Source organism: Myxine glutinosa, chromosome 9, assembly GCF_964187855.1.
Source record: "Myxine glutinosa chromosome 9, kmMyxGlut1.1, whole genome shotgun sequence".
NCBI lineage: Eukaryota > Metazoa > Chordata > Myxini > Myxiniformes > Myxinidae > Myxine > Myxine glutinosa.
The window spans coordinates 70,157,857-70,169,381 of record NC_136269.1 but is presented as its reverse complement, the minus strand read 5'-3'; the positions used below and the strand labels follow the sequence as shown (position 1 = coordinate 70,169,381).

General features: G+C 35.0%; 1 protein-coding gene across 1 annotated transcript; it reads right to left on the bottom strand.

Annotated features, from left to right (window-relative positions):
- Positions 1 to 9,654: 9,654 nt before the first annotated feature.
- Positions 9,655 to 11,040, bottom strand: LOC144893723 (general transcription factor II-I repeat domain-containing protein 2-like). Its single transcript, XM_078785101.1, has one exon. The coding sequence runs from the start codon at positions 11,038 to 11,040 to the stop codon at positions 9,655 to 9,657; it is 1,386 nt and encodes a 461-aa protein (XP_078641227.1).
- Between the last annotated feature and the right edge of the window lie 485 nt (positions 11,041 to 11,525).

Genomic DNA, 11,525 nt, shown 5'->3' with positions numbered 1-11,525 from the left:
GAATTACCCTTTGGAATTACCATGCAGAATTACCCTTTAGAATTACCATGTGGAATTACACTTTAGAATTACCATTTAGAATTACCCTTTAGAATTACCCTTTAGAATTACCATTTAGAATTACCATTTAGAATTACCATCTAGAATTACACTTTAGAATTACCCTTTAGAATTACCCTTTGGAATTACTCTTTAGAATTACCATGTCGAATTACACTTTAGAATTACCATTTAGAATTACACTTTAGAATTACCCTTTAGAATTACCCTTTGGAATTACCATGCAGAATTACCCTTTAGAATTACCATGTAGAATTACACTTTAGAATTACTCTTTAGAATTACCCTTTAGAATTACCCTTTAGAATTACCCTTTGGAATTACCATGCAGAATTACCCTTTAGAATTACCCTTTAGAATTACCCTTTGGAATTACCATGCAGAATTACCCTTTAGAATTACCATGTGGAATTACACTTTAGAATTACCATTTAGAATTACCCTTTAGAATTACCCTTTAGAATTACCATTTAGAATTACCATTTAGAATTACCATCTAGAATTACTCTTTAGAATTACCATTTAGAATTACTCTTTAGAATTACCATTTAGAATTACCATCTAGAATTACTCTTTAGAATTACCATTTAGAATTACCATCTAGAATTACACTTTCGAATTACCCTTTAGAATTACACTTCAGAATTACCCTTTAGAATTACCCTTTAGAATTACACTTCAGAATTACCATCTAGAATTACTCTTTAGAATTACCATTTAGAATTACCATCTAGAATTACTCTTTAGAATTACCATTTAGAATTACTCTTTAGAATTACCATTTAGAATTACCATCTAGAATTACACTTTCGAATTACCCTTTAGAATTACACTTCAGAATTACCCTTTAGAATTACCCTTTAGAATTACACTTCAGAATTACCATCTAGAATTACTCTTTAGAATTACCATTTAGAATTACACTTCAGAATTACACTTCAGAATTACCATCTAGAATTACTCTTTAGAATTACCATTTAGAATTACCATTTAGAATTACTCTTTAGAATTACACTTCAGAATTACACTTCAGAATTACCATGTGGAATTACACTTTAGAATTACCATTTAGAATTACACTTTAGAATTACTCTTTAGAATTACCATTTAGAATTACCATTTAGAATTACACTTCAGAATTACACTTCAGAATTACCATCTAGAATTACTCTTTAGAATTACCATTTAGAATTACCATTTAGAATTACTCTTTAGAATTACCATTTAGAATTACCATCTAGAATTACTCTTTAGAATTACCATGTAGAATTACCCTTTAGAATTACACTTCAGAATTACCATGTAGAATTACTCTTTAGAATTACCATTTAGAATTACCATTTAGAATTACTCTTTAGAATTACCATTTAGAATTACCATTTAGAATTACTCTTTAGAATTACCATGTAGAATTACCCTTTAGAATTACACTTCAGAATTACCATCTAGAATTACTCTTTAGAATTACCATTTAGAATTACCATTTAGAATTACTCTTTAGAATTACCATTTAGAATTACCATCTAGAATTACTCTTTAGAATTACCATTTAGAATTACCATTTAGAATTACCATTTAGAATTACTCTTTAGAATTACCATTTAGAATTACCATCTAGAATTACTCTTTAGAATTACCATTTAGAATTACCATTTAGAATTACTCTTTAGAATTACACTTTAGAATTACCATTTAGAATTACTCTTTAGAATTACCATTTAGAATTACCATTTAGAATTACTCTTTAGAATTACCATTTAGAATTACCATCTAGAATTACTCTTTAGAATTACCATTTAGAATTACCATCTAGAATTACTCTTTAGAATTACCATCTAGAATTACTCTTTAGAATTACCATTTAGAATTACTCTTTAGAATTACCATTTAGAATTACCCTTTGGAATTACCCTTTAGAATTACCATTTAGAATTACCATTTAGAATTACCATTTAGAATTACCATCTAGAATTACTCTTTAGAATTACCATGTGGAATTACACTTTAGAATTACCATTTAGAATTACACTTTAGAATTACCATTTAGAATTACCCTTTGGAATTACCCTTTAGAATTACCATTTAGAATTACCATTTAGAATTACCATTTAGAATTACCATCTAGAATTACTCTTTGGAATTACCATGTGGAATTACACTTTAGAATTACCATTTAGAATTACACTTTAGAATTACCCTTTAGAATTACCCTTTGGAATTACCATGCAGAATTACCCTTTAGAATTACCATGTAGAATTACACTTTAGAATTACTCTTTAGAATTACCATTTAGAATTACCCTTTAGAATTACCCTTTAGAATTACCCTTTGGAATTACCATGCAGAATTACCCTTTAGAATTACCCTTTAGAATTACCCTTTGGAATTACCATGCAGAATTACCCTTTAGAATTACCATGTGGAATTACACTTTAGAATTACCATTTAGAATTACCCTTTAGAATTACCCTTTAGAATTACCATTTAGAATTACCCTTTAGAATTACCCTTTAGAATTACCATTTAGAATTACCATTTAGAATTACCATTTAGAATTACCATGTAGAATTACCCTTTGGAATTACCATGCAGAATTACCCTTTAGAATTACCATTTAGAATTACCATTTAGAATTACCCTTTAGAATTACCCTTTAGAATTACCCTTTGGAATTACCATGCAGAATTACCCTTTAGAATTACCATGTGGAATTACACTTTAGAATTACCATTTAGAATTACCCTTTAGAATTACCCTTTAGAATTACCATTTAGAATTACCCTTTAGAATTACCCTTTAGAATTACCCTTTAGAATTACCATTTAGAATTACCATTTAGAATTACCCTTTAGAATTACCCTTTGGAATTACCATGCAGAATTACCCTTTAGAATTACCCTTTAGAATTACCCTTTAGAATTACCCTTTAGAATTACCCTTTGGAATTACCATGCAGAATTACCCTTTAGAATTACCCTTTAGAATTACCATGTAGAATTACACTTTAGAATTACTCTTTAGAATTACCATGTGGAATTACACTTTAGAATTACCATTTAGAATTACCCTTTAGAATTACCCTTTAGAATTACCATTTAGAATTACCATGTGGAATTACACTTTAGAATTATCCTTTAGAATTATCCTTTAGAATTACCCTTTAGAATTACCCTTTAGAATTACCCTTTAGAATTACCATTTAGAATTACCCTTTGGAATTACCCTTTAAAATTACCACGTAGAATTACACTTTAGAATTACCCTTTAGAATTACCCTTTAGAATTACCCTTTAGAATTACCATGTAGAATTACACTTTAGAATTACCATTTAGAATTACCATGTAGAATTACTCTTTAGAATTACCATGTGGAATTACCCTTTAGAATTACCATTTAGAATTACCCTTTAGAATTACCATGTAGAATTACACTTTAGAATTACCATTTAGAATTACCCTTTGGAATTACCATGTAGAATTACTCTTTAGAATTACCATGTGGAATTACACTTTAGAATTACCATGTAGAATTACACTTTAGAATTACCATTTAGAATTACCCTTTAGAATTACCATGTAGAATTACCCTTTGGAATTACCATGTAGAATTACTCTTTAGAATTCCCATGTGGAATTAAACTTTAGAATTACCATGTAGAATTACCATTTAGAATTACCATTTAGAATTACCCTTTAGAATTACCATGTAGAATTACACTTTAGAATTACCCTTTAGAATTACCCTTTAGAATTACCCTTTAGAATTACCCTTTAGAATTACCATGTAGAATTACACTTTAGAATTACCCTTTAGAATTACCCTTTGGAATTACCCTTTAGAATTACCACGTAGAATTACACTTTAGAATTACCCTTTAGAATTACCGTTTACCATTTACCATTACCATTTAGAATTACCCTTTAGAATTACCATGTAGAATTACACTTTAGAATTACCCTTTAGAATTACCCTTTAGAATTACCATGTGGAATTACACTTTAGAATTACCATTTAGAATTACCATCTAGAATTACCATCTAGAATTACTCTTTAGAATTACCATGTGGAATTACACTTTAGAATTACCATTTAGAATTACCCTTTAGAATTACCCTTTAGAATTACCATTTAGAATTACCATTTAGAATTACCATTTAGAATTACCATCTAGAATTACTCTTTAGAATTACCATGTGGAATTACACTTTAGAATTACCATTTAGAATTACACTTTAGAATTACTCTTTAGAATTACCCTTTAGAATTACCCTTTAGAATTACCCTTTGGAATTACCATGCAGAATTACCCTTTAGAATTACCATGTAGAATTACACTTTAGAATTACTCTTTAGAATTACCATTTAGAATTACACTTTAGAATTACCATTTAGAATTACCCTTTGGAATTACCATGCAGAATTACCCTTTAGAATTACCCTTTAGAATTACCCTTTGGAATTACCATGCAGAATTACCCTTTAGAATTACCATGTAGAATTACACTTTAGAATTACTCTTTAGAATTACCATTTAGAATTACCATTTAGAATTACCCTTTAGAATTACCCTTTAGAATTACCCTTTGGAATTACCATGCAGAATTACCCTTTAGAATTACCATGTGGAATTACACTTTAGAATTACCATTTAGAATTACCCTTTAGAATTACCCTTTAGAATTACCATTTAGAATTACCATTTAGAATTACCATTTAGAATTACCCTTTAGAATTACCCTTTAGAATTACCCTTTGGAATTACTATGCAGAATTACACTTTAGAATTACCATGTAGAATTACACTTTAGAATTACTCTTTAGAATTACCATGTGGAATTACACTTTAGAATTACCATTTAGAATTACCCTTTAGAATTACCCTTTAGAATTACCATTTAGAATTACCATGTGGAATTACACTTTAGAATTATCCTTTAGAATTATCCTTTAGAATTACCCTTTAGAATTACCCTTTAGAATTACCCTTTAGAATTACCATTTAGAATTACCCTTTGGAATTACCCTTTAGAATTACCACATAGAATTACACTTTAGAATTACCCTTTAGAATTACCGTTTAGAATTACCATTTAGAATTACCCTTTAGAATTACCATGTAGAATTACACTTTAGAATTACCCTTTAGAATTACCATTTAGAATTACCCTTTAGAATTACCATGTAGAATTACACTTTAGAATTACCATTTAGAATTACCCTTTGGAATTACCATGTAGAATTACACTTTAGAATTACCATTTAGAATTACCCTTTGGAATTACCATGTAGAATTACTCTTTAGAATTACCATGTGGAATTACACTTTAGAATTACCATTTAGAATTACCCTTTAGAATTACCCTTTAGAATTACTCTTTAGAATTACCCTTTAGAATTGCACTTTAGAATTACACTTTAGAATTACCATTTAGAATTACCATGTAGAATTACTCTTTAGAATTACCATGTGGAATTACACTTTAGAATTATCCTTTAGAATTACCATTTAGAATTACACTTTAGAATTACCATTTAGAATTACCCTTTAGAATTACTCTTTAGAATTACTCTTTAGAATTACCCTTTAGAATTACACTTTAGAATTACACTTTAGAATTACCCTTTAGAATTACTCTTTAGAATTACTCTTTAGAATTACCATGTGGAATTACACTTTAGAATTATCCTTTAGAATTACCATTTAGAATTACACTTTAGAATTACCATTTAGAATTACCATGTAGAATTACCCTTTAGAATTACCATGTAGAATTACCATTTAGAATTACCATGTAGAATTACCCTTTAGAATTACTCTTTAGAATTACCATGTGGAATTACACTTTAGAATTACCATTTAGAATTACCCTTTAGAATTACCCTTTAGAATTACTCTTTAGAATTACCCTGTGGAATTACACTTTAGAATTATCCTTTAGAATTACCCTTTAGAATTACCCTTTAGAATTACCATTTAGAATTACCCTTTAGAATTGCCCTTTAGAATTACCATGTAGAATTACACTTTAGAATTACCCTTTAGAATTACCCTTTAGAATTACCCTTTAGAATTACCCTTTAGAATTACCCTTTGGAATTACCCTTTAGAATTACCACGTAGAATTACACTTTAGAATTACCCTTTAGAATTACCGTTTAGAATTACCCTTTAGAATTACCCTTTGGAATTACCATTTAGAATTACACATTAGCATTACCGTTTATTAATACCCTTTGGAATTACCATTTAGAATTACACATTAGCATTACCGTTTATTAATACCCTTTGGAATTACCATTTAGAATTATCATGTGGAATTACACATTAGAATTACCCTTTATTATTGTCCCCCGTCCCACCGCGGAGCGAAAGGGGGACTATGGTTTTCCCCTCCGTCCGTGTGTGCGTCCGTCCGTGCGTCCGTCTGTGCGTCCGTCCATCCGTGCATGTGTGCGTCCGTGCTAGCGTGCGTAAGCGAAGGATCGAATTCTAATTCGGTGTGTGGGTGCAACCCACGTCAAAATCCAAGATGGCCACCGCCATGTATGTCTGAAACTTGTGAGTGGAATATCTTGAAAAATAAGCGAAATACCAACTTTTAATCTGGTGTGTGGGTGTATCTCGGCATAAGGAAAAACGCCATTGAAAATTGGGTCGCCACGTCAAAATCCAAGATGGCCGCCACCATATGTATATGTCTGAACCTTGTGAGTGAAATATCTTGAAAAATAAACGAACTACTAACTTCTAATCTGGTGTGTGGGTGTATCTACACATAAGGAAGAACGCCATTGAAAATTGGGTCGCCACGTCAAAATCCAAGATGGCCGCCGCTATGTACGTCTGAAACTTGTGAGCGGCATATCCTGAAAAATAAGCGAAGTACCAACTTATAATCTGGTGTGTGGGTGTATCTAGGCATAAGGAAGAATGCTATTGAAAATTGGGTCACCACGTCAAAATTCAAGATGGCCGCCTTGCGTCTTCCACTTTGTCAACTCACATCACTTCACCGACGGGGGACCGAGGCGTACCGCTTGTTACCCTTCAGAATTACCTTGTAGAATTACACTTTATAATTACCATTTGGAATTGCACATGAGAATTACCCTTTATTAATACCATTTAGAATTACCATTTAGAATTACCATGTAGAATTACACTTTGGAATTACCATTTAGAATTACACATTATAATTACCCTTTAGAATTACCATTTAGAATTACCATTTAGAATTACCATTTAGAATTACCATGTAGAATTACCCTTTAGAATTACCCTTTAGAATTACCCTTTAGAATTACCCTTTAGAATTACCATTTAGAATTACCATTTAGAATTACCATTTAGAATTACCATGTAGAATTACACTTTAGAATTACCATTTAGAATTACCCTTTAGAATTACCCTTTAGAATTACCCCTCAGAATTACACTTTAGAATTACACTTTAGAATTACCCTTTAGAATTACCCTTTAGAATTACCCTTTAGAATTACCATTTAGAATTACCATTTAGAATTACCATTTAGAATTACCATGTAGAATTACACTTTAGAATTACCATTTAGAATTACCCTTTAGAATTACCCTTTAGAATTACCCCTCAGAATTACACTTTAGAATTACACTTTAGAATTACCCTTTATAATTACACTTTGGAATTACACTTTAGAATTACCCTTTAGAATTACCCTTTAGAATTACCCCTCAGAATTACACTTTAGAATTACACTTTAGAATTACACTTTAGAATTACCCTTTATTATTACCCTTCAGAATTACCATGTAGAATTACACTTTAGAATTACCCTTTAGAATTACCATGTAGAATTACACTTTAGAATTACCATGTAGAATTACACTTTAGAATTACCCTTTATTATTACCCTTCAGAATTACCATGTAGAATTACACTTTAGAATTACCATGTAGAATTACACTTTGGAATTACCCTTTAGAATTACCATGTAGAATTACTCTTCAGAATTACCATGTAGAATTACCCTTTAGAATTACCCTTTAGAATTACCCTTCAGAATTACCCTTCAGAATTACCCTTTAGAATTACCCTTTAGAATTACCCTTCAGAATTACCCTTTAGAATTACCCTTTAGAATTACGCTTTAGAATTACACTTTAGAATCACCCTTCAGAAGTACCCTCTAGACCAGGGGTCAGCAACCTTTTTGACATGAAGTGCCAGTTTAAAATGTTCTTGTTAATTAGTGTGCCATATCAACATTAAGTTTAACATTAACTTTAATTATGACACCACATCCAAAAAATATTTCCAACAGACATGGAATTTTATTCCATCCATATAGGCTACATGCATAGCAACAACATCCATTCCATGTAGGCCACATGCATAGCAACAACATTTTAAAGAAACATTTATCTCATAATCAGGACATTGTAATGATCAATTTATCATTGTAAAATTTGTCCCCCATGATGTTACAAATTATATTCACGGACCCCATTTCAAAACACTGCTTTCAGTATCTCATTTACAAAGTATTGCATTGGGAACAAATGTCAAAAAGGGAGAATAAACTGTATCAAACAGTAATACCAGTACTATACATGAATGCTGCCATCCTCATGAAAACATCCACATCTGAGTTGGAAAAAAAGAGATGGACAAACAGCTACATATACAAACTCATGTGTACTGTTACGTGGTCCCCTCGGTGACTACCTGGTCTCGGTGACCCCCGGACCGTGAGAGGAACTTCGCCAGAAAGTTGTATCATATATGCGCTTTCGCCACGCAATCCATATGAATTCCACCCAAGAGAAAACTGAGTTTCAATGATATATTTCAAGGGTAATGTTACCATACAATTTCAATGCTACAATCAAGGATATTTTCCCCGAGCAATCCACCATCAACAATTCACAATCCACAATCAATCCCCTAGATGATTAAGATGGCCATCTTATATATGTGTGTCCCCTTTTGTACTCACGACCCCCTTTGGTCTCTGTCCCTCACAATGTCTCTGGGCCCCTCCTGACCAAGATGATGGTCGGCTTCGCCGCACTCGGGCGGTTGAACGAACCCCGGGTGGACGTGTTTCCACCGGGCATGTATCGTACCGGGAACCACGGCTGCAGCCCCCTCGTGGCCACGCGAAGCGGGTACTGTAAAGCAAGCAAAAGCCACACGCCGCTTGCAACGCGTGTTAGGCCCCAACGTGCGACCCGTACGCATCTTTGTAGACGGTGCCGCGAACGGTGGCAGACGCTGGGTCGGTGCACGGCCCCACGGCAACTTGACGTGTCCACCGGGTAGGTACACGTCCCGGTAACTCCTCTCGCCAGACGGGCTTGGGAACGCCGCTTTTCCACGCGGCTCAAGATCGATCCCACCTTTCGTCGGAGCGGGGCGAGGAAGAAGAAGAATCCTCGTCGCTTCTCTTCACCTCGTGTCTTTCTTCTACCGTTTCCGGTCTCTTTTCCCAGAAGGGCTCCTGACCCTCCAACCACAACAACCCTTAATCGACTACACATTGATAAGCAAAGACCTGAATAGTAATTCACATAAATATGTAACAGTACCACAAATAAACAGATGCCTACCAGTCAGTGTGATCCCTGGCCCTGCTTTCCTTTGCTGAGCTCCATTATCTGGGGGTTGTAGTTGGTCACTTTAAGTTGCACACATGCTTCGGAGTTGCCGGTTGTCAAACGACTGCGGGAGGGGCTGAGCACGTTCTTCATGTGTGAGAATATCTGCTCACAGAGGTACGTTGACCCGAAGACTGACAGCAAAGCCAGTGCAACGTTCCGGAGACAGCTGAACTTCTCCGGCACAGATGTCCAGCAGGTGAAGATGCAGGTTCCGTGATCTTGCACTGCCGTGGTTTCTAGTCGTTTCCGTAGCTCTGCAAACTTAGTCACCCACAGTGTTGAACTCTTCAGCTCAATCAGCTGCATTTCCATGTCCTGTGTATCCAACCAGTCTATCAGAGATAAATCCAATTCGTGTCCATCAAAGCTGTCTGGCTTGATCAAGAAAGAGAACATGGGTCCATACTTCTGAAAGTCCCCAAATCGTGTTGTGAACTCCGACTCAAGCTCGCTCATGTATTTGCATATTTCAGCGGTGCTGATGCTGTGCTGCGAGGACAGCTCCCTTACGTGTCTGAAGTAGCGGAAAGTGGAGGTAGCAACATCGCTTGAAAAGATTGCTAGCTTGCCGACAAAAGCCGTCCATGTGTTGAACATGTCCAAAACAGTTTGCCCTGCACCTTGCAGTCGGAGATTGAGCTCGTTGGGGTGTCCCGTAATATCCGTGAGAAACATAAGTTTCACAACCCACTTCTCGTCCTCGAGTTCTGGGTAGTTTTGGCCCTTTTCAGCCAGGAAGGCCTTGATGGCATCAAAGCAAATGACAAACCGCTCCAAAACTTTTCCGCAGCTTCGCCACCTAACCGCTGAGTGGAGAGGGATATCTATGTATGTGCAGTCCATTTCCTCGAGCAGGGACTGGAACTGTCGGTGTGTCAGAGCAGACCGCTTGACGATGAAGTTGATAACCTTTACTACCGTAGCCATAACCTCATTAAGATCTGAATTTGACATCTTTGCACAGAGGCTTTCTTGGTGTATTATGCAGTGGAGTTTCATGATGGGGTGACCGACTTTTTCGTCAATTAATCGGACAGCTCCCCTCTGTTTCCCGAACATGACGGGGGTACCATCTGTTGTCACTGCAAAAATCTTCCTGATGTCAATCCCTCGCTCCTCAAAATGTTCCATAAACATCTTGGCTATGTCCTCACCTTTTGTTGTGTCAGACATTGGCTTTAAGCAGCAGAGTTCCTCTCTTACGGTCCAATCACAGTATCTTGCCATGACTGCCAAACGTGGTATGTCATTCACGTCCACGCTCTCGTCAAGTGCAATGCTAAATACCACAGCATCTTTTAACCCAGCTATTTGCTGCGCGCTGACATTTTCTGCCATTTATTCGATGCGTCGCTCAACACTTCTAGCTGACATGGGAATATCTTTTATTCTTGATTTGATTGTCTCTGTTTGGTAAGCCTTCAAACAGAACCTCTGAGCGACAGAGAAAAGCCTCCTTAATATACTCGCCATCCGTGAATGGCTTTCCGCGTTTCGCAATACAATGAGCAATGCGATAGCTTGCTTCAGTCGCATGGTTTTTAGCAATGGCAAAGATTTTGAGGGTGTTGGCTTGCTTCCCGTACCTGGACACGGCACGTTTGATGGATTCTGCCTTGTTTGCCTGATCTTTGAAAGTTTTCTCGTGCTTCGTCTCAAAATGGCGCTTTACACTCGACGTTCTACAAACATTTTCAAAACATAAAGTACACACAGCCCGGTCCTTCTGAAAAACAAAACCCCACTCTTCTGTCCATGAGGGCTGGAATGCCCGAACCTTTACTTCAGCTTTCTTAGCTAGCGGGGTTGCCATCATCTACCGA

Excerpts from the sequence above, each read along its gene's own strand:
- LOC144893723 (XM_078785101.1), bottom strand. The coding sequence starts at position 11,040 with ATGGCAGAAAATGTCAGCGCGCAGCAAATAGCTGGGTTAAAAGATGCT.